Source organism: Chelon labrosus (assembly GCF_963514085.1).
Source record: "Chelon labrosus genome assembly, chromosome: 18".
Classification (NCBI taxonomy): Eukaryota; Metazoa; Chordata; class Actinopteri; order Mugiliformes; family Mugilidae; genus Chelon; species Chelon labrosus.
Window position 1 is genome coordinate 17,225,413 of NC_140351.1, and position 24,471 is coordinate 17,249,883.

General features: G+C 39.7%; 1 protein-coding gene across 2 annotated transcripts; it reads right to left on the minus strand.

Annotated features, from left to right (window-relative positions):
• Nucleotides 1-497: 497 nt before the first annotated feature.
• dnajb6b (DnaJ heat shock protein family (Hsp40) member B6b) lies at nt 498-24,471 on the minus strand. 2 transcript variants are annotated; one of them, XM_084566000.1, is made up of 10 exons: nt 24,246-24,471; nt 15,486-15,610; nt 13,129-13,238; nt 11,858-11,923; nt 11,521-11,643; nt 8,541-8,678; nt 8,299-8,452; nt 8,133-8,203; nt 2,894-3,052; nt 498-1,423 (listed from the first exon to the last, which is right to left on the minus strand). In XM_084566000.1, the coding sequence occupies exons 2-10, from the start codon at nt 15,548-15,550 to the stop codon at nt 1,314-1,316; spliced, it is 996 nt and encodes a 331-aa protein (XP_084422126.1). In that variant the 5' UTR covers nt 15,551-15,610; nt 24,246-24,471; the 3' UTR covers nt 498-1,313. The 2 variants fall into 2 exon arrangements, with proteins under 2 accessions (XP_084422126.1, XP_084422127.1); XM_084566001.1 differs by having other exon boundaries at nt 499-1,423; nt 11,539-11,643; nt 24,246-24,469.

Below are 24,471 nucleotides of genomic sequence, written 5' to 3' on the forward strand. Positions count from 1 at the left end.
TACTGAGCTTAGGAAAGCAGCTGGTAAAGAGATACTGGGGCTCAGGTAATTGGAAATGTGAGAAATAAATGTACATTGGTTGAACTGTCAAGCTTTTTAGTGTCTTTCAGCTTGTTGTTTTGGTTTCGGTTTGGAAACCTAAACAGAGCTAAAAGAGGTTAGCTTGAGACATGGCCCCAAAAGTCAGTCATCTCCTGTAACCGCTTGTTCCTGTTAAGGGTCGCGGGGTCTGCTGGAGCCTATCCCAGCTGTCATCGGGCGAGAGGCGGGGTACACCCTGGACAGGGGCCCCAAAAGTAAGAAGAGCAATTTGTGAGATGTGTAAATTAGCACCAGTAGATCCTAATAGCATCTACCACTGGATTTCAATGTATTTCATCATTCATATAAAGGAGAGTTTAAAACCGTACTTAATTTCAAAGGTTTGTTTGGGGAATTTAGTAGTTTAAATGTCGTGTATTATAATGCAGAGGACAACACCATAAAAAGTTGACTACCTTAGAAGACACGGGTTCTTTAAAGCATTTATTGGTAGGAGTCCATAAAAAATGAACATTTTCCGACATTTCCGACATCAGTTATCGTGAGAATCATCTGTCAGGAACAAAGATGATGGAGACCGTTGTTCTGTTTAAGAAACCTTGACGGAAACACTAACGAAGAGTTAACATGTTGCTGAATGCACTCACACAAAACAAAGAGGAGTTAATAGTAGTTTTTAAGAAGTAGCAGTAAAAGAGTAGATAATGAGTTCACATAGCAGTGAGCAAAACATGTTACTCTGACTGACCCCAGTTATCCCTCTTCTTCGCTGTCTCTTTAAAAACATCCACTGAATAGCTTGACCTTCTCTTACTCTTTCTATACATTATCTGTGCTGTAATTTTCATGCCTACGTCAAACAAGGCTGCTGCTCCAATTCTTCTCCCACCTGAACCCTTTCAACAACATTTTCTCAAAACATGCTGTAAAAAGCGGAAAAGTCCAATCGCAAGAGATTAATAAGTTCTGAAAGCTCACTGTACATCCGCCAGGCCCACCCACAATAAATACAGCTTCAGCCTCTACTAAAAAAAAATTTCATCTGAGACATTAAAACAAAACGTTGACGCGAGGTCTCTGCGGGCTACCGTTTGGCTGCTGATGAACGCAGGCGGGAGTTACTGCAGCTGATACAGGAGATATGGCGCAGCAGTGGGGCTGTCGGGCCTCTCGATACATAGCGAAGACGAACTAATGCCACATATGATTGATGGCACATCTGCCAACAACAAATACGCGTGTGTGTGTGTGAGTGTGTGTGTGTTAAGTGTTTAAAAAAAGGTACCGAGTCCACCGAACCGAGGGAAGAGTCGCGGAGCTCTTTTCTTTTTGGAGTCTGCCTCCTTTAGCCAGAGTTTCTTCCTCTTGGTGTCCGTGTGTCCTTCAGAAAAGAAAAGAAAAGGAATCATTAGTAAATAGTTGAATTTGTAGACGCTTGTAAGACTGGTGACCTACAAGAAGTCTAAAGGCAACAAAGCTATCCAACTGGCTGCTTTAAAAATTCACTAATTAAAACATTTTTTGTCATTTGTTGAACTCTTACAAGTTGAGATTTGATCATTTTCCAATTAGCCATCTGCAAAAGGTAGAAAGTTTTTACTACTAATGTTGTCATGGCGATTGAAGCTAAATTAAAGTTTGGCTGTGACTCATTCTCCTTGATGGAGGTAGAGGTCGTAAAGAGTTCACAAAATAGCACCCTCTGTTATTTATTGAAGCTTTATATGACGCTTTAATGAGATGTCTGAGGCGCATGTTCCTTTTCCTGCCTTCGCTGGACTGACGGATTCAGGAGATGTGGGAACAGAGAATTTTTTTTTTTTGTGTGCAGACTGAAGGCAGAACGTCAGTAACATGTTCTGGACTTGAGTAAAAGTGTAATATCCTGTTGTTGGATACAGTCAGTCGATTTTGTGTCTGTGTCATTCGCGGGTATGGGGATTCTTTTGAGCTCATAAAAACCACACCGGGATTTTTTGTGCAACACCGTTGTGTCCTTCTTTTGTCTCATTTCTGTTATTTCATTGCACTAATTGTTCAGAATATGAACAGAATGTAAACTTCCTGTCTCTGGTTTTTCAAAAAGATGCGCATTTAAAAAAAGAATACGTCATATATGCATTAAATAAAACACTCTTGAATACAATTACCATACATAAAATATTTCTCCATGTTAAATAGCCTCGGCTGTTCTGCTGTTGATAAATTAATTGTCGTACCCTGCAGCTCCTCTCCAGAAGGTCAGTGAGATGCTGAGATGAGGATAAACACTAGCAATTAATAATTTGAAACAGTGAGTGTTTGTAATGGATTAGTTACCTATTAATAAAGATATCAGATATAAGGACAGACCTTGGCGCTGATTTTGCTCACGTTTCAGACTCAGTTTCAGTGAGCAGCAGTAGTTAAAAACTCTCTGAGGACCCACATCTGACTCGTTCGTATCATTATCTCACAAAGAGAATTAGGGCCTTTGTTTGGATCCCAGCAGGAACTATGCACAGTGAAATTAAAGGTCCCTTCCTTAACTAACGAAGCAGCTATTATAAAACATTCAACGACTGTGTGTTGCAGATAATTGTTCAGCTTTTGTGCATGACTTCCTGACCCCAGGGAGGAAAATCGAGGGTGGACTCTGACCTCTGGTCGTTACTGCGACATAGAACAGAGTCTCCTAATGAACATCTCTGTCCTCTGTGTTTACAGCTGCCAATCAAACGCGCCAGCATTCGTCATGTCTTTTGTGTGGCCATCAGACACAACAGCAGACAATTAGCCGCGCTTATTAAGACTCTACTCTTTAAATGGGACCTCTGTGTGCTGCTAATTAATCAGCCATGCAGTGGCGGACCTCTCGTTAGGCCCAGGCTCTGCAGGCCGTGTTCCTCCTCTTCCTCCGAGGGGTTCTGGGCGGAGTTCTTCAGGTAGCGCTGGTGCAGGCCAAGGCCAGGAAGCGTGTTCGGTCTGCGGCGACGAAAGTCCTCCTCCAAGGGGTCCTCGGCTGCGATGTCTGTGGGTGTGAGCAGAGCAGAGTGAGAATGAATCACACCTAAGCTTCTCGCTGTCTGGGTGGATTGCCCAAGGTGTTCAAATCAACTCCCCCCCTCAATTTTAGCCTTCTGACATGAGATGTGGGTTTCAAAAAAAAAGAAAAAGAAAAACATATTGCCTTCTGATGCCCTTGGCAGCGTGAATACAATCAGACAGGAAAAAATACACACACATCTATTACAGCAAGTTGAGCACACGTCCAAAAGGTATATTGATGTAACCAACAAGAAACAACAAAGATGATATAAAACAAGAGGTTCAAAGTGCCCCTGAGGCTACAGGGACCCCCACTTCCTTTCAAACGCCAGCCATATATTTCGTTCATATTTCATCCGCCTGATTTTATTGTGATTAGTCATGTAAATAAAATGAGATTTGGTTATTCTTTTCTCTAGGTAATTTACATTTATATTGAATTAGTGGCAGGCAGGGTATAGACGGGGGGGGAAGAGGGGAGACTTATTATGCTGGGAGATTACAGGCAGATCTCATCGCCATTGTGTTGTGTAATTAAGGCAGTGGAGAGGAGAAGAAAGGGGGCCAGATGCTCGCCGAGCTGAACCTGGTCCCATTTAGAGGAGGATCTGCACTGACTTTGGGGAAACCATCCATTCTGCATCTAACAGTCTTGAAAACATCAGAAGTTGTCAGAGACTTCAATTAACGCTGCGGTGCGCTGTGCCAGTGCGAGCATCTCAGAATAAACACATTTAATAAATTACCCTATCCTCTGTGTTTTAGTAGATGCTTTGGAGGGAGATCCTTCTGTTCTTTCAGGTGGAGATCAAGAGCTTTGAGGCAATCAAACACGACGGCTTGGACTTCAATTCTCTTTGAATAGGCATCTTATTACCACAGGTCATCCATTTTGACCCAAGTGCAATTTCTTTGTCACAGATGTGTTTCGATTGTGTTAAGACTGAGACTGAAGGTGGTTATTTTCTCTCTGATGAAAGCATAAACTTTAAGGTGATTTAGGTCATTTTGGCTCCATTTGAGAGTGTGTTTTTTTCTTTTTAAAGTCGTCTCTTTAAACTAAACAACACAGAGTTGACCCAGCAAGGAGACACCCGCGACACCCTGTGGACCAGGACAATTGGTGGCTTTACTCACAAGGCTGCAGCAAGGAGGGGGGGGGGGGAAAAAAAAAACTAATCCCAACCTGCATTTGTGATCCTATCAGGTGAAGTTAGACGGCCGGATTAAGCCAAAATGGTTGTGACTTCCAGGTTGTGTGCTTCGTTCCAGCCTCCTTTACTGCAGGAGATCAATATTTGAATCTATTATAGGCCCAGTTACCTGGGTGATAAGATTCCTCCTGTTATCATGTTGCATAATCCATCACCAGATCTTTCATTACAACAATATCAAAGCGCAGTGATGATAATGAGAATTTTTATTGTTCATTAAGGTGGCCTTTTATTTTCTGGATCAAGGACTTAATTTGAGATCCTGCTTTCATTTTCAGCTTTTGTCTTGAGAGTGCCTTGTCTGCCGGCTTAACAACATTGTGTGTAAAGCTTGTTTGAAACACACTGTCTAGACTGAAATACGTGAGCGCGTACACAAACACCTAAACACACACAGACACAAAATCTATGTGTGATGGACAAAAGCAGCCTTAGATGCAGCAGGCTGGAGGTTTAGTTGTCCTAAAATAAATCACTGTTCAGAAGGAGGCTAACCCTACATGACAACTACAACTGTGGACCAGATTATTTTCAACAGTCCACCTTCCCCTGGTTCAAGACGCCCTGGTGTCGTGCTGATGTGACTCCACTGCTGAGCACAGAGAGATACAGTCAGTGTCCTTGTTCACACACGGCCAAACAGAAACCGGCAGCTTATCTTTGCCATCGTTCATAAAGTGGCCAGTGGCTGCAGGCCGAGGCCGGGCTTCACGATAAACTGTCAACCGCACGAGGTGGAGGGAGGGGGATTAAAACCGGATGCTGCTTTCAGCAAACAGGAAGCCATCTTTCATAATGCGGGGGAAACTCGGGTACAGGAAATCACAGTACTGTGTCACATTGGAACGGCTGGATGGAGGGGAAGCAGCATTCTTTTAAAGGAACAAGCTCTTCTATGACCAGTAGCAGAAAGGATTTTACTATGTAAGAATTACCAAAAACATGTGCACACATTTAAATAACGTTAAGTTTTCTGATTCATGCTCATATGTCACTTGTTGCTTCATGTATTCTAATGAGACTCCAGATATTATGATTCCAGCCACAGACATTATCATTCTGATAAATTATGTCGTGTTGTGTTTTGTATACAAACAGTGTCATCTAGTGGCCACATGAATGCCCCCCTATAAATTCCCATATCAGGTAAAAAGGAAGAAAAAAAAAACAAAAAAAAAAACAGCAGTGACTTTACCATGGAGTCAGCAGAGGATTGTATTTAACAGGAAAAGTCTCAACTAAATTATGTTTATTTCTTTGAATCTTATGTATTCTTTGTCTCTTTTTTTTTTTTGACAAAAGGCTTAAGTTCGATCTCTTCAGGCTTTTAAATATTATTAAAATAAAGCAATTTAAGAGGAGAAAGTTCCTCTTTGGACTTGTACATACACTTATGGCTCACCAGAAGAAAGTGCTTTATTTTAAGGGATTATTCGTCTAAATGGTTCGTCGAAATAAAATTCGCCACTTTAAAAAACCATTTCTGCAGTTTGCAATGCTTCAACAAATGGTCATGGACCTGCTTCCATTTTTTAGCTTCCGAACTTGCTAAGAATCATCTTGTTTTTACGTTTTATTCACTAGCAAAATAATCTAATGATAATTGTCAGTACACTGATAAATGCCCTGCAAACAGGGACTACTAATAGATATTTCGGCATAGTTGTATACTTTAATTTGCTCCAGTTTTAAGAATAATAGCACAACACTTCCTGCCAACAAGATTCATAGTATTGGGAATTGTAGTTCAAAAAAATATGACATAAAAATAAGCCTCCTAATACTAATGAAAGCATACTTGTTGTCCAGGAGAGGGCGCTATTGCATCACAAATGCACTTAAATTGCTAGTACCTTCTCTGTAACAATCCGCATCCCGGAAGTAGTGAAAGTATGGAAATATGACATATTTGTGTAGGTAAAAATATGTATAATTTTGTGCCAAGCTGTCATTCGTGCTTTCTGCAATAATCTCTTATGCACGTAGCACAGTTACAGGTTTTATAATAAATAAATAAAGACAGGCGCAGAGTTCCTGTGTCACCTAGCAACAGGACTGCGCAGGCGCAACTGCCGTTTCAATCAGCACTGGTGAAAAGAGGAAATTGAAAGAACAAAACAATCCAAAACAGGCGAAGAGGTGGTCTTCACACCACCGAAACGGACACATCTGGCATTTCTAGAGGTAGCATGAAAACGAATATCAGAGTCTACGTTTTTAAGCATTAACTTATCAGCATGACTCACTGAAGACCTCACCCTGCCCTATTCGTCCTCCAGTTTCCCCACCCTGACTCACAAAAATATGCAGTGGGGCTTGTGTAAATAAACTAGCCTTGAGCACATTCCTCAAGAAACACACATTACTCTCTGTACACAGTGACCTCTGAGCAAACTGCAGCAATAATCTCTACCCAATCTGAGCCTATCATGACATTTTTAATACATTTTCTCAGAATAAGGCTGTATTTGGTGTTACATTTTATCAGCTACTTCATTTTAAACTGTCATATTTAAAATGTAATCAGTGACAGTCTTGCAGCGTCTCTGCAGAGCTCAGGTTTTGTTCGAAGGCGTATTCAAAAGAGCTGCACTATCAGCTCTTCTACGGCGTTATAAAACCGTGCACCTGGGAGGGGCAAAGCGGCAAATGAAGAGGAATGAGATAGGGCATAATGGACGGTGCAGTATCACCTGACTCATAAAGGTAAAGCATACCTACCACACAAGAAAAACATTTAAAAAGAAAATAGACATGTATCTTCCCTGAGGAGTAGATTTCCCTCAAGATCTCTGGGGTATATGCTGAAAAGGATTATTTTAGTGGAAGCACACAGAGCACATTACCAGTGTAGCTCTAATGTGAGTCATGTACACTGAAACTGAGGCATTAGTGGGTTAAGCTAACACACACGGTGAGCTGTGTGATGAACAGTGAGTGTACCAAAGAAGCAGCCACTGTGGTTTCCTTCATTGCAATATTGTGTAAAGCAGATTCAAACTGTGATCAGGCACAAGGCACAGCCAAAAAGAAACATCACACAGACACCAGGTGACGGCGGCAGCATTTCAACGATGTTCCACAAACTGAAGTTTATTGACCAAATCTGAACTCTTTATTTTTTTTTCACTGGAAAGAATGAAAAATCCACACGTGTGTCCAGTCAAGAGTTGCGGTCAAGAGTTCAGAGTTTTAGCTGCTGACACAGTTACAGTGAAACCATAAAGCAGCGTATTTAATCATGCAAAAAAATCAAACACACTGTGGTATTTCCAAACACACAAACAAATGTAAGAAAAATGCACACTGTTATAATTAATTTATTAATAATCTACGTCATTCTTGATACACACGCATGAACATGGTAATAGCTAACAGGTTAGCGAGGTGGAGTTCAAGTTAAAGACATTAGGGTGGAGGAGTGGTTAAGCGTTTCTCATTCGCTTGTTAAACTGGTAAAATGAAAAGACATGCGTAAGTCAAATGTACAGCATCTTGTTTTCCAGCTACAACAACAAAGACAATATACACCCCAAAGGAAAAAAAATATGCAGCACATACCCAGCTTTGTGCATATGGCAGAAGTCAAAGTACAATTAATTTATTGTAGAAAACAAAAACACAAATTCTTCCCCCGCCGAAATAATAATGGAATAAATACAAATATAGAAATACTGTGAAAAGGTCTCTCGCCTCCCTCGGAGCTAAACTAAAATGAGAAAATTGTTCTTTGGGAATGAGATGCAGGAGGACAGAGAAAGTAGAGACCGACCGCTGGAGTTTGTCCAGATGAGAAAACTGTGCGGTGAGATAATTACTTGTTATCCAGTCTTAGGTGCTGCTCCTTACCATTAACTGTTAGAGATTTTAACTGACCGTCCTCCACCACTTCGACGCGCTCCTGGCCATTCTCCACGATCCTGTCAGACACAAATAAAGACAAAAACCTCCTTAGTAAGGAGTCAAGATTATTAGAAATGTCTTATAAATGCTGTTGAGATCAATGTTTAGGTACCGCTTTGTGGTAATTTTTCTGCCGTTGACGAACTTGGTGGAGGTGGACACAGATTTGAAGTTACCCATTCCTCCTCCTCCCCCTCCACCGCCGAAAGATGATGAAGAGAAGGAGGTGAATCCTCCTCCACCCATGCCCCCAAATGAGCTAAAACCTATGTTAAAAAAGATAATAATTAAGACGGGAAATGTGTGTTACTTTCTTCTTAAGTCCAACATCCAATCATTTGCTGTGAAACACACCTGAATCAAACCCTGAGAATCCAGGCCCATAAGCTGGAAAGCCACCGAAACCAAAGAGCGACCCCCCCATCCTGCCCCGACTTGCGCCCCTCTGGTGACTGCGACCACCTCCGAAGAAATCATCAAAAGGGTCATCAGCTGTGAAGAGAATCACAGAGAGTGATTAGTGGATGAGAAACTCGGAGTTATGCAAACTCATGACACAGACACAATAATATGTAAACTAGTTACACATGAGAAAATGAGCAACATGAGCTTTTATCTGAAGTTGTGCTTCTGTCCACCAGTTATCAGCTAAACGAATATTGAATATTACCATCTCTCATGGTAAATATGTGTTTCACTGTCTCCACCAACTGTGTCTTTCAGCTGTTTTGGTGCTGGACAGGTAGTCCGCCTTAGGTTTTTTATGTTATTCTTGCTGAAAACATCTACCAATGTCTCAAAGATTAAACTGTCATACAAGAAAAAAGTACTTCAAATATTAAAGCTTTGGTTTGTAATTTCTGGAACTATCTCATCCTTAAACTGTCAACGTGCCGAACATTAATTCTCATCCTAAACCCCTGTGGACATGCTACTAATTGCGCTCTGCCAATCTGGGTCACCCCAGCAGGATAAGGCTGGATCCCTGGCACCATTTGTTGAAAGAAGACTCCTCCTTCAACCTTGAATGCGCCGAGGCAGTGGCAAGAAAGCTTTGCTTGTTCCCTCTGACAGAAAGCTTAAAATAAAAGTATCCCTGGACCAGAGTTGTAACTGCATTACTGTCCATTTACCTTGAAGAAAACGTTAGATGAGACAGCTAAGCTCTTAGAAAGTTGTCAATGTCAGTAAGTGTTGAGGAATTTGTATGGCGCTTTCAGTCTGGATATATGATCAGTGTGCACACAGTGAAAGCTGACAGAAAGGCAAATGCATTAGTGAACAAAAAGCAGGGAAGTCTAACTTCACAGAACTTTAAAAGACCTGTCAAGCAAGAGGACTGGAGATGGATTAAAACCGAGAAGAATGTGCCACACCTGTAAAGCATGAAAACACTAAAATGATAGTGTTGGGTGCATGTGCAGGTACAAGATAGTGTGCCAAAGAAGAGAAAGACAATACAACCTTGTAACTTGTAACAAAGTCTGACAAACAACTAACGGCTAAATATATAAATGTATGTATTTGTTTAAAATGCAGTGTTACGAGTCCAATTAGTCAGCTGACATCGCCTCCTTGTCTGCTTCTTCACATGTTCGTTTGAAGATAAATGTCTGCTGTTCTTGGCAGTCAACTTGGCCCTCAGCACTGCGTGATTCTGTATTTGTCTCAACACCCCCCTCGGCCTGCTCGACACTCTGATGTGGCTGAGTGACAGATCCACAAGACCAGCTGCTGCTCACTGAAACAAGCTGCTGGACAGTTAGTACTGGAGGCTGGATTGGATTTTATAACGGATCTGAACCCTCTTAAGGAACATGGAGAAAACCAAAATGTCTCTTTAAGGGAACATACTTAATATAGAGTTGGGATAAACCCGACTTAGTATATCCAGTTGCATACCAATCAAGCATAATAAGGGCCGTCTCCAGTCAAAATAGAACTCCTCTGTGCGACGGTGCAGACAGCTTTATGGTTTGGCTTTTTTTACACTATTTACTGAAGAGAGTAAACAGCAACAGCTGTGCTCCATCAATTTATCTTATCTGTGCTAATAAATACAACTGTAGGCAAGTAAGATGCCTGTCTTCATCACTTTCTCTACACATTAAGTGGGAAATTTCAAAGCATAATCCCTAATTCACTCAACTCACCACATTAAACTAGCTTATTCAATAAGTCTATATTGTACGCCCAAAGTAGTGAGCTTGAATTATACCATGTTTTACTCACACACACAGTGAGCACACACACTTGGCGTTATTACATCTGCTTTTGTTTTAATACGGAAGCTATTTTTGAAAGCATTCCAGTTGAGTGATGTAGATGCTCAAATCCATCCTCTGCCTGCGTCTGAACTCCATATTTAGAGCTACACAGGGTGAACCACACATGCCTTCCAATCAGCCTTTTGCTGAACCCAGACAACCCAGGACAGGCACTAAACGTGTATTTAATACAACTTCTGAGACAATGTTGGGCTCCACAGACCAACATCATGTTACACTTTATCATCATCAAAGTTACCAAGATTTCGTATACCTGTTTAAAATGCAGGGAGGAGGAATGGTGAAGTGGCTGAAAAAACACATTCCATGGTAGATAAATCCCTTTTTCTATGCATGAAAAATGTCCAAGTAAAATAAACTTGCTCTGCTTAACTACTTAAGAGGGTCTGGTATTTCTGCAATTAAAGCAACGGCAGCAGCCAAAATGAAAACATATTCAATGTGAGTTGATGAGCCGTTGATATGAATTTAACCTTTTGTTCAGGATTTTTTAAAAGACTTCTCTTCTACATATTGGTTGAAGCCCTGTAATTTTGTAGTTGCTTCAGAATTAATGATAAGGATTATGCAAACAAACTAAATCCTAGTTAATAGACTGAGGCTACGTAATCAAGCTAAAGTCGACATCCAGCAAGGCCTAGCAGCGTTTTTTCTTACATTTGACATTTAGTTAGATGACCACCTGAGGTGAACAGCGCTGAGTGTATTGGAGATACGCACTGCATTGCTGCAGGGGATTAGCACCAGGCTTTACAGAAGATTTCCTGGGTCTAAAGCCCCATCTTTCATATTGCTACACAGCTGAAACCGCAATCTAATGGGCAAACTAATTAGGAAACAGAAAAAATCAATGTTTTACAAGCTGAAAACTGGAGGCCGCAGGATGTTCTCTTTTTCTCTGGGGCTCTCTTGAGGGTTTCCAAGCCATCAGAATATATTTTTGACCAGATAAAATTGTGACGTTAGCAAAAGGCATTGAACACATCTAACACCTCTCCCCGGTCTTCTCCTCCATCTCTAAAAATAATAACAAATCCCAACAGTACCTCTATAAGTGGACGTACCAAAAAAGTCTGCAAATGGATCTCTGCCGCCAAAGAATTCCCTGAAAACGTCCTCAGGATTACGGAATGTGAACCCGCCGCCGCCAAAGTGATCGTAATGGCCTCCTGTAAAACATTTAATACAAACAAAGCTTACAAACCAATAACAAAAACGGCTTTCGTTGCAAATAATAAATATTCCAATCATATACAAAAAGAAGTTTATACTTAAACAACTTCTCACTTAGCCTTTATATTAAAAGTGGCATTTAAAATCTTATCAGTCATCTTCACAACTCCCAAGAGAAATATTTTATAATTTCTGAAGTCGTCTTCTTACCTCCTCCTCCTCCTCCTCCAGAGAGGCCTTCTTTGCCATATCGGTCATATATATTCCTCTTGTTTTCTGCAGTAGAAAAAGGTGGATTTAAGATAAAACACAGTGACAAATAAAACAGACCAACAGAAAGTGGTTTTCTGTTTCTATTTTCTCCTTCTGTTATAAAACTGTATTATATATTATAAATATGATTTCTGTAACAGTTATTTAACAATTTATGACAAAGTCATGTGAACTATTGCCTACTGATCCAGAGTTTATTGGCCAAAGTGTGAGAAGATTAACCGTGGCACAAAGCTGCCATATACTGACAGGAAGTACAGCTAAACCTAGCATGTTTGTGCGAACACAAAGAGACATTGACACTTCAGCTAAACAATTCTGGCACTGTGCAAAGGAAATTCGTACAAATGCTTTCAGTGCCTACAACTTGTGACTGGGTGTCACAAAACTGACACTGTTGATCAAGTGTTACAGGCTCCTGGTACACTCTCAATCCTGCATCTTTCTTCCATATGACTTTATGAAAGTGTACTTAACCACAAATGTAAACAACAGTATCATGTTCTGAGATTTGGCCTCATGAAAACTGATCAGAAAAGACAGATGGTCAGGATAAATCAAATCTGGTTTATTTCATGTCTTTAAAATAGAGATCCCAAAAGATTAACTATTATTGGGTAGTTCTGCACACCTAGAAAAGAGTCATGTAAAGACAGAAGTGCCATGTTTGGCTACTACGAGATACCAAACATATAAAATAGTAAACCAAACAAACCCAATGACAATAAACAAAGCAGAGCAATGATCTGTCGCAATTCTGAAAACCTGAAATTGGTGAAAATGAGCCTAAAGTAAGTCTGGTTTAAGACATAGTTTATTAAACACTCCTTGAGTCAGAAGTGTAGTCTAGCCTTGTTTATTCATGGCATTCATGATCACAGAGCTCCTGATTTAGATCATAACTTTGCCAATTTTAGACTGCGTGTCATTCAGGCAAAGTCCCTGTGGAGGTCCTTAGATACGGCATAATGTCAATAAAAAAAATAATTAATAAAAAATACATATGATGAATGAATAATGATCATTTATTTAAGATGGTTTAAGTTACATTCACCACTTAATGTGAGTCACAAGGGAAAAAAAGTATTATGTTGTCATTTGTTCCATATTTGAGGTGCTAATGCCTTGTACAAACCAAAGCTCATTTCAAAGAGTGAGAGAGACATTTGAGAGAGACATCGATTTCTTTCTCTACAGTATAGTCTTACCATCTGAAAGCACCTCGTATGCCTCTGACAGCTCTTTGAACTTTTTCTCTGCTTCATCCTTGTTGTCTGGGTTCTTGTCTGGATGCCATTTCAGAGCCAATTTTCTGTAACTGAGACACAAATATCCTATACTTAAAATACACACAAAAAGCAAAGCTGGGGCTAACACACAATACATGCCAAGAAGTAGTCATCAAGTGAGGTGTGAGGTGGAAATTGTATATGTATGTATGTAGTATATTTCTTTTTTTAGGGTGGCGACCATGACTACAGCAAACACACACATGCCTACCGCTATTATACACACACAGTCCTTCTCCCAACCCAAGCAGAAATAACAAAGACGGCCTGAATTGCATTGACAAGCAGCGTAGGCCTCGCGCAGCCGCTTACGCTGCATCAGCTGTTTGTTTCTAAGCCCAGCACCAGCACCAGCAGCAGACACATAGATGCTGTGGACAAGACAAGGGGCTGAAAATCAACCAGCGGGAAAAAAAATCGCTTCACACAATCCAGGGATTCACTCCCTTACGGACCTACAGAGAATAGTCTTTGTAGTCAACATCTTTGTTGTAATCTGTGACATTATCTTGCTGTCTAAAGCCTGATGAGACAGGCAGACAAAGTTGAACAAAGCAGCATGGCTGAATTGTGTAGCATACCAGTCTTTGTAGTTAAAGGGTCACCAGCAAAATCAACATCTGACATCTTTAGTTCTCAAAAGTAAATGTTGAGACAGAAAAACATAATCAACAAACAAGACAAACTTGTCTTCAGTCATGCCGCAGCTTTGTGAAGCTCTATTTTATGCTGAATGCCTGATAATGAAAACGCTGTTTCACAGGTAATGTTCAGCATGCTAACAACTGCTAAAAGGGCTGCAAGTATTCCTTTATTAGTTGATAAATCTATCAATTATTTATCAATTAGTAATCCTTCTAGTTAACTTACCACAAAATAATAACGAATAACAAATAATTCTACCATTAAGGTTAAAAAAAAATACATCATATTTAATTTCATAATGACACATATTAACATGAAACCCTGAAACCATTTCAACCGTACATCTAGTAATACTATTCATCGCAAACAGTTGAATTTAGTCAGCACAAACCTGATTGGGAAAGATGGTAGTACTATAGTCTGCCATTAATCGGGCTAGATAGTGTTCAGTGACTTGTGTTGATTTAAACGGGAAAGGGAGCTGTATTATTTATCTGCAAGAGATTGCTTACATGAGGTTAGAGCGTAATATTAATGTTGTTTAGTTTTTGAGGATTATATATGCAAAAGCAACTGCTTACAACTTGGGCATTTGCTGGAATGCAACTCTACAGGGACTCTAGAGAGTTCTTGTTAGAAAAGCAACAGATGACCACGAAACAGACAGACTCACTGTTAACAGTCCAAATACGCACACTGCTGTCTCGTTGTTTTGAGGTCAGAAAGCCAAGTGATGTTTTCTCCTGAAACTTGTGGTTGTGCTGCTACAGTAGGTCGATTGATTGTTCAAAAGTATGCACCAGCTTGGACCATTTTAGGTCTGTGCTTAAAGAACTGCCACACTTCTGATGATCAGATTCAGACTTTTTCCACATTAAGTCTATTTTTCACTTAACATTGTGAAGCTTCTACACAATTGATAAAATTTATTCAGTCGAAGCGTTGTTGCAGTCCTGACTGCATTAAACGCAAAAACCAACTCAGGCTGGGAAAGTGCTTGGTCATAAACTCAAGTTGATGATGGTGCTTGGTGAGAGATCACCAAAAGCTACTGATCTCAGGAAGGACATGAATATTTTCATTAAATTTCATGGCAGTCAGAAATTCAGAGATAACAGCCTCTCTGGGATATTCTTAGGCGGGTTGATTTAATCAGCAATAATCAGCAATGCTTGACAGTTTTCTTCTCTCTCACATGTTTTTACTTTCCTTGGTGATTTGCTGCATTACCCAAAATAACTTTTAATGTCCCCTGGAGCACATGCCTAATTTCAGGCTTATTTCTGTCCACAACACTTGCACAGACTCTTCACTTCATAGGGAATTCTTCACGTGTTAAAACAAACCTTGCAAGTGAGAAACTGGTAAAGACAATTATCTGGAATTGGCCTTTTCAGCAGGAGAGTAGTCATGGTTAAGTAAAAAAAGGGGGGGCAGGGGAGGGTATTTGACAGCAGCAAGGTTACAGGATGAGGAAGAGTGGAAACTTTCTGCATTGCAGCTCTCTCTCCCCTTGTGTCAGTTTATACAGCTAGAGGGGGATATAATTAACCTATTACACCCCCTGAGTGCTCGACACTTAACAACAACACCAGGACAAAATAGAGAAGAAAACACTCAAGGGCACTTACGCTTTTTTGATGTCCTCTTGTGTTGCATTTTTCTGGACTCCTAATATCTGGTAGTATTCCACCATGGCTCTGTCTGCGTGTCTGTTGTTGGGTTCTGTCTTATGTCACGGCCGTCGTCGTGGCTTCTGGGAAAAGAGTTAAGTTCTGTTAAGACATGTTAACTCAATGAATAAAGCCTAGCAATCTGCAAGTGAGCGTAGCCATGTGTGACGAGCATGCTACCTCTATTCCAGACCAGAGGGGCACACTTTAAAGGCAGAGGTAGGGGGCAAAGGCAATAACAAGGGCGGAAATACCCAACGATTTAATCAACTGCACTGAAATAGAGACACTTGGAAGAGGACAGTTAAGCTAATACAACCCCAGCAAAATCACATAATAAGTGGGAGATCATCCTTCACCCTGAGGCTGCAAGAGAAAAAATATGAAACATGTTTTGCTTTTGAATTTTGGATCTAGCTATAAAGACCAAGATTTTTTTTTAAACATGACCTCATGTTGGAGTTATGAGAAACCAGATGTAACAGGTCTGATTAAAAGTATCAGAAGACATTCAGGTTGTCTGACTTTAGCACCACATTCACAATTTAGCACAACAACACACAGACACACACCTGTACTAAGCTGGGAGGATATATGAGCTCTGATTTGGAGGTAGATATGAACGAATAGCAAACTACAAAAACAGATTCGACTTTGTGTGCAAGAAAGGGCGATAGAGAAAAATGAGATTAGGATCATATGCTGGCTATCCATCCTCCAATTTACAGTTCCACCGTGTTAGCCACAATTAGCATTTCTGGCTAACTGGCTTGTTATCTGAAGTAATTCTGAACTATTTCCAAGGCCGAGAAACACATTATCATTACTGTGTGGTTGCAGGTTACTTAAAATTCCCCTGTTCCAGACTAGCACATTCCCCGTGTCATATTTCCCCTATACAACATATAATCATACCAACAATAGTCTGCATGATTATATGCAGACTATTTGAGCCAAAATCTTTTTGGTTCAAACACAGGCGTCAGAGTTCTCTGAAGTTGGTTTGGTGTGTTCCCAACTTAAACTATTTCTTAACCTACTGGATACTCAAAGTGTAAATGAAACAGATGTCACAATGGACAATATATTTTGGAAATCAATATACACTGCCTGGCCAAAAAAAAAAGAGTCGCCACCAAAAAAAATATATTTTGTTGGACCGCCTTTAGCTTTGATCACAGCACACATTCGCTGTGGCATTGTTTCGATAAGCTTCTGCAATGTCTCCATATTTATTTCTATCCAGTGTTGCATTAATTTTTCACCAAGTTCTTGTATTGATGATAGGAGAGTCTGACCACTGCACAAAGCCTTCTCCAGCACATCCCAAATATTCTCAGTGGGGTTAAGGTCTGGACTCTGTGGTGGCCAATCCATGTGTGAAAATGATGTCTCATGCTCCCTGAACCACTCTTTCACAATCTGAGCCCCATGAATCCTGGCATTGTCATCTTGGAATATGCCCGTGCGATCAGGGAAGAAAAAATAAATCCACTGATGGAATAACCTGGTCATTCAGTATATTCAGGTAGTCAGCTGACCTCATTCTTTGGGCACATAATGTTGCTGAACCTAGACCTGACCAACTGTTTTCACAAAACGTTTAAATGATCGCTGATCACGATCAATCAGGATTATTTTCCGACCACATTTCTTCTTCAAAGACGATGGTTCCCCACTATCCTTCCAGTTTTTAATAATGCACTGGACAGTTCTTAACCAAATTTTAGTAGTTTCTTCAATCTCCTGATGTTTTCTCTGCTGGATACATGCCAATGGTTTGAGCCTTCTCAAACAGACTAACATCTTTTCCACGACCACAGGATGTGTCTTTCAACATGGTTGCTTAAGAAATGAGAAGCTACTCATTGCATCAGTTGGGGTTAAATGACTTGTTTCCAGCTGAAAGATAATCACCCATGCAGTAATTATCCAATAGGAGGCTCATACCTATTTGCTCAGTTAAATCCAGGTGGAGACTTTTTTTTTTTTTTTTTGGCCAAGCAGTGTACAATGTTTAGCTGTTTCAACCATGTGTTTCCATATAAATTTCAACCTCCTGTCATTTTGATGTTCAGTAATACTCTTCATAATCCACTGATGTGATACAAACATTGTGGTGCAAGGTTTTGTAGGGGTTTATAAGAAGGATAAAAGTTTGGCATCTTTTCGTTGTGGGTGGGTTTTAAACAGATTATGTCCCAAGTTTTCTTTCAACACCAGAACAAGTCTTTTCAAGCTCTGCTCTGTCGTCTGTTTACATATAACCTAAGACAATGTTTTTTTCTCTCAGATTAAAGCTACAGAATTTAACAAATTGTTTTTTTTTTCTTTAAAATTGAGAAAAAATACACCAGCTCGTCCTCTTGAGTTGCATTTAAATCTAAACTTCATGGAACAAAATTGCGGTACTCAATGAATCACACATGCACAATCTTACTTTGATAAAACCAAACGATTACGGAGCATGAGGAGAAACATTAAAGATATGTTTGGAGATAAAGGTCTTTCAAGACTTTAGACAAGAACCAGTGACACTAGATACTGACTGAAACTTGATAAATCGTAACAGTTGCTACACTTTAATACCTTCTGGATTACGTTCCACAACTTAAAAAAAAATAAAATAAACAATATTTGTCTCTCCCACAACAGGTACAACAAATTGTACTTTAGAAGGCAGAGGCCAAGCTTTAATTATTGAGGGATATCTCAGTTATCATAAATGAAAATGATAAACAAACCAGTGAGAACTACTGGTGTCCACTGTGTCCTGTTTGTTTGCTATTTATAACCTGTGGCCTTTGCAGTTAGATTGTGTTTGTGTGCGTGTTATGTGGGGGGTTGGGGGAGTTTGGCACATGGTAGTGCCAGTGAGTTGGGACATGGCACAGGTACTAAACGCCTCTCTTTCAGATGTCAGAGTGAAAAAACAGAGCCCAAATCTCCCTCTGTCACTTTATCATCCATCCCCTCTTTGCTTGGTAAATTTCCCATTTACTGATTAAAAACAAAATCTAACCCAACAGTTATAGAGTTATAGCGCCCCTTCTTTCTACTCTACATCCTAATATAGACCATAATCTAAAAATAACAGTTATGACCCAGAAAGCTTTTCTAGTTTTTCAAAACAGCAAGCCAATATCCTGACTCATCATATAAAATGTACCTTTTTTTTTTTAATCCCATCCTGACTTTGGCCATTACTGACCCACTCACCCATCACCAGCTCCCCTGCAGCAGTTTGGATTTACAAGACGCTGGTGACTGCCAGAGATGTGGTCCTGTACAGCGTGCATTCGTGCATGTAGTATGTGCTGATTTATGCCTTGTAGTAGCATTACGCAGTTAACCCAGATCAGATAGTTTCCTACTATGCTCAGTGTGAGCAGAACAGATGTGGGTCAGTCAATCCCATAATGCAGTGGTGAACAATGTATATAAGTAACATAAAAATGTTACGAGATCACTAAATGAATCAAAACATAGTTTTTATTATCCTGAAATTACAAATCATAGCCAAATGAAAGCCAATTCTTTGCGAAAGTTTAAAAACAAAACTATTACATTTCTAATATATGCATATCCAGCCATCATTTAGTGATTTTCTCCACTCCAGAGGGAATTGACCTTTGGCTAAGCCCCGCCCTAGAATGTAGATTGACCAATCACAGCCAAGAGAGCTCCCACAGGGGTCCGACACTTTTTCCACAGCGCTCCATTGACTTTAACGCAGGCGTCTCATATTTTCGGTCTCGGCAGGCTATACTGTCGGTATATATACAGCATCCAGGGTATGGATAAGCTCAATGATGTGCGCGCAAAACCCTGTGGAGCTAACCAAAACATCACCGTTACAGGTTAAGTTGCATAGTTGTTGATACGCTAGCACACGCTGAAGAAATACAACGTTATACGTGCGTAACGTTAGTCCGTTTGCTTCGTAATAACGATTATAGAAGTGAATAGAGACGTACCCAGCTTTGCATGAACAGTGTTGCTCCTTGATATTGATACCAGAGCCTTATAGATAACCAGAAAACCACAGCCCAGAAGAGAATGTCGGACGTAGCAACAGTAACTAAGGGGGGCGGGGCTTAGCCAAAGGTCAATTGACCCCTTAGTTACTGTTGCTACGTCCGACATTCTCTTCTGGGCTGTGGTTTTCTGGTTATCTATAAGGCTCTGGTATCAATATCAAGGAGCAACACTGTTCATGCAAAGCTGGGTACGTCTCTATTCACTTCTATAATCGTTATTACGAAGCAAACGGACTAACGTTACGCACGTATAACGTTGTATTTCTTCAGCGTGTGCTAGCGTATCAACAACTATGCAACTTAAGCTGTAACGGTGATGTTTTGGTTAGCTCCACAGGGTTTTGCGCGCACATCATTGGACTTATCCATACCCTGGATGCTGGATATATACCGACAGTATAGCCTGCCGAGACCGAAAATATGAGACGCCTGCGTTAAAGTCAATGGAGCGCTGTGGAAAAAGTGTCGGACCCCTGTGGGAGCTCTCTTGGCTGTGATTGGTCAATCTACATTCTAGGGCGGGGCTTAGCCAAAGGTCAATTCCAGTTATTGTGGTTGAGTTATTGATGAACTAATGTGGTTGTTAGTTGTGTTTGGAAATTAGTAGAAATGAAGGGCTTTAGTCTGGTCAGTTTATGCATCAGTGTGACTAGATCAAGTAGATTATTCCCGCTACTCTTATTATCAATTAACTGTTTGACAGATTTCTCAAGCAAAAAACAAATATTTGCTTGTTTCAGCTGCACAAGTGTAACGATTTACTGGTTTCTTGATGTAACTGATATTATTCAATATATTTCTACATTTTCTTGACCACTCAAGATTTAGATGAAGCATAATTATCTTTAGAGCCTTTCAAAAGTCAAGGTGAGAAATAAAATCATAAAACCTGACAATTATTTACAGTACGCATGCAGTGGGGTGGTACAGACGGAGGTGATTTACATTGTAATTCTCTAAATTTACTGGTTGACCTTAAACCTGACCCTGATGTATGAACACAAGCTCTGATCAAATGAATGTAAATGCTATCATACTAGTAAACAAAATGAAGACTTTCCAGTGGGTAGAGGTCTTATTTTGCTGCAAGTGCCTTGCCTGTGTTTACAAAGCCAGATGAGGAGGTCTGCAATTTGGTACAGATCTCAGTCTAACCATTCACCCTTTAAAAGGTTCAGGGGTCTGATTATGGGACTAAAGTCTGGTCTGATCTCAGAACTCATCTTTTTTGATGTAGCTTCTATTCAAGAAAAAATTACAAAAGATTTTTGAGCCAACACTTCCAGGCAAGTAAAACAGCCAGGGATTACAACAACATGTGGGTTAGTTCAGCTGTGCTGTCCTGGTGTTCCAAATGAGATTCCCCTTAAAGGGTAAATATTGTGTAACAGTTGATAGATGAGCCTAAAAGTCAAATTCTTGCAACAGTGAATCACAAGAAACAAGAGAAAAGCTGGAAAGATGTTAGACTATTTGTTGTAACTAGTACAGTCAATTCTTGGTCACAGTTTACAAAAAAAAAAAAAAAAAATTATCTGGGTGAATTCCATGAGAGTGAATCCTGACTCCAGGCTTCTTCTGCAGGCTGGAACACGTTTTCCCCCACATTCAGACCAAAAGAATTTGCATAATGTGATACAAGTGATATAGATAACAGTACTCAGGGTTATATGTTTTATAGCTAGATGATAAACTTTACCGCTGATAACAGAAACAGGCGATAAGCGATTATATTATAATTTGGTACGAAAAACCACGATAAACAACAACTTTTTGAAGTAATTTCAAACAACTTAAATAAATGCATTGCTAAAAAATGAATAGAAATGTTTAAAACAGCAGACTGGTTGACATGTTGCTGTTATTTCTGTTAACATAATTATTCATTTGTGAAAGTAAATATCTGGTAAATCACATTGGACTGCTGACATATATACTGATTTTATTTGTTTCTGCTGCAATGCACAAATTCACATTATACAGAACACTAAAAGCTACTATCCAAAATATAGTGAGTCTATTAAAGTAAAACTATGATACTTTTACTTGTGCTTTTTCTTAAAGCAGACAGCCCATTATGTATTGTTTGGGAACAAATATATGACATAACATTAGATAGATAGATGCTTTATTAATCCCAAACTGGGAAATTTCACAATTGGATTATTACTGGATTGGGGTATGGACTCATAAAGGCATCCTGATCTTGTAAACATTATAATTATTTCTGTGTGTAACCAAAAGTTCCAAGTTAATCACATGCAGAGCAAGGTTTCTGTTTATTAAAACTGCTGATTAGTCTGGTTTCGATCTGAAATAACGCGCTCCTCAAGATTAGAAATTAAATCCATTTCGTTTAAGGCAGCAATCTGATTGCAGTAGTTTCGTCAGTGTCCAGGCACACTCAAACACCAAATGTGAAAATAACAAGACAAGAGCACAGGACAAAACGGCTAACAGCTAGAATCCAAAACATAACTCACAGCTGAGAGACCAGTGAAACGGATTAGAGCTAAACACAATAACAAGCTTGTTCTCTACCTGAAATGACCCATAGCAAAGATACGAGTGGATGTGTTTTAAACATTACAGTAAGCACATGATGAGAAGCCCATTCTCTGGGTTTATCCTCTTCACCTTCTATTAGTGGAAACATATCCTAAGAGCTCATCACCCAAAGAAGATTTAATTTACTGTAAACTGCAGTGAGCATTGTCTTATGCACAGGGAAACTGTTCATAAAGTTAACTTTGATCCGTTTCTTTGAAAAAAATCTGTGTGCAGCACAGGGAATAGTCCTGTCTCTAATGGTTTCACAATGGTAAACCAGAAACTCAATTGCAGTTGAGGGAATTCTTTGGCCACAAAATGAAAACAAAAAGGCTCCCCAACTACATATTTTAGTTCATATGTAATAGAGTGTTATACAGGTATGAGTTTCTGTGTAACTGCTCTGAAACCATTAAGGGATTAACTAATGAAACTACAACTCATCAAGTTTTAAACTCAAGTTCAAAACATGAATCTCCATTCTTACAAACACATTACCTGGCAGAAAATCAATCAAAACAACATTTATTTTTATTTATTTTTTTTGATAAGATGAACATGTTAATTATGTTGTACAACCGGTTATACCTTAGAAAATAATCAGGCTACAAGCAGCTGAACTTGACCAACAGGGCTAAATATTTGTCATCACTTAATAAAATGAACTCATGCGGAACCTTTGAAAGACTACAAACCTGTGTTTAACAGTGTTTACATAGCACACGCCATGTTTCCTGTCAAACTTTGACGAAAGTGCAACGAGATATATTCTGAGCTTCCTGCAGATTTTCTTTGATAATATCTGCACTGTTTGGCTTGTTAGGAAGTCGTTTCCCTCTATTCTTTACCTTGAACTGCAGTGGCCCGACTCATTTGTTTAACATTTAGTTATTACTTGGTGTAACACGTCAGTCAAGGGAAAAACACCAGCCTTTGCCTCAGCCTCAAACGTCAGCAGCGAATAACATTTACATCAGCAGCTAATAATATTTATTTATTTTTGCGGATTGCTGTGTATGAATAAAGAATTAGTCAATCATTTTTTTATCATTAAATACTGAAGATCCTCAACAGACATCTTGTTTTGACTTCTGTAACTCCAATTTTTTGCTGAATAAAATACTTAAAAAGATCAATTAACTGACTTGCCAGTTCATTAGGTATGCTGGCGAAAATAAATACATTCTAGTGTAACAGTCCTGCACTAAACCTTGGCTTCAGTGAATGAACTGGGTGGTATTGACACATGTTTCTGTCATATTATTATTTCTATGTTTTATTACACTTGCAAATATTGTAAATATTGCACCCACAAACTATTCATCTCCCTGTAAACAGTGACCACTACTAGTAAAGACGAGTTACAGTCTAAAATAAAGGCATTCATTGTGTTTTAATTTACCCTATTGGCAATGTTTCTGCACTATCTGGAAGCTCACAGCAGACCAATCAGAAGTGTTTTGGTAACTTGTCAAAGCAGATCAGAAACTTCTAGAAAGTCTTAAAGAGGAATGCTGTTTTTTGCGCTGTTTTTTTTTATTTTTTTTTATTTTTTTTTAAGATTACTGCACAAATATAATTATAAAACGCCAATGATGTTACATAACTAGTTAAAACACATCTAAAAATAGTGGCGCCGTAGCCATAAAATTTGACTTGACTTCTGACCGTCACTAGCAACTGCTAGAATGAATCATAACATAACTGAAGCTATATGCTCTGACACGAAACCAACAATAAACTCTTTGTTAGCTAACATTTTAGCCAGCTATATAAGCTAACGTTTAAGCTAGCTAACATTTAAGCTAACATTTAAGCTATTATTTTGGTTAACAGCAACGGAAATGGACTGACTTGTTATTTTCAGGCTAGCTTCACGATAGCAGGTACACCTCCCTGTGCGGAAATTCACCTTTCACACGCAACTGAAACCACATTATTTAATAAAAAATAATGATCATATATTCTAAATGATACCGACGATAGCAGGGGACATGAGGCTGCGACAACACAGCATCCCCACATGAGTCTATGCGGCAGGGCTCGGTAAACGCTTTCCCCGCTCTTTCAGCAAACTGAATTCGACCCACTCGGAGGTTTCGTTTACTCTAGTTCGAGGAGAGCTTACCTGAACGAAGCAGATGTCCGCTCAAACGACCTCTCCTCTTTTGTTATCCCCCGTTGTCTTCGCCTGAGTACGGAGTCTGTATCTGCAGCCGCTGGTGGTGGTGGTGGCTGGTTGCTGCTGGTGTGGCTACCGATAGCTCCTAGCCCACCACTATGTTGCTGCTTTCAGGTACTGTCGGAAATTAGAGCCACCACGGCGGCGTACACTCAAACCAAACCTAGTGGTC

What these genes read in the sequence shown, in the direction of transcription:
- dnajb6b (XM_084566000.1), bottom strand. Translation starts at nt 15,550, where the DNA reads ATGGTGGAATACTACCAGATATTAGGAGTCCAGAAAAATGCAACACAA. An exon ending in TGGAGGAGGAGGAGGAGGAG is followed by an intron (nt 11,644 to 11,857) that starts GTAAGAAGACGA and finishes AATGTTTTACAG; the next exon opens with GAGGCCATTACGATCACTTT. An exon ending in GAGCCTGGGCCTAACGAGAG is followed by an intron (nt 1,424 to 2,893) that starts GTCCGCCACTGC and finishes TCTTTTCTGAAG; the next exon opens with GACACACGGACACCAAGAGG.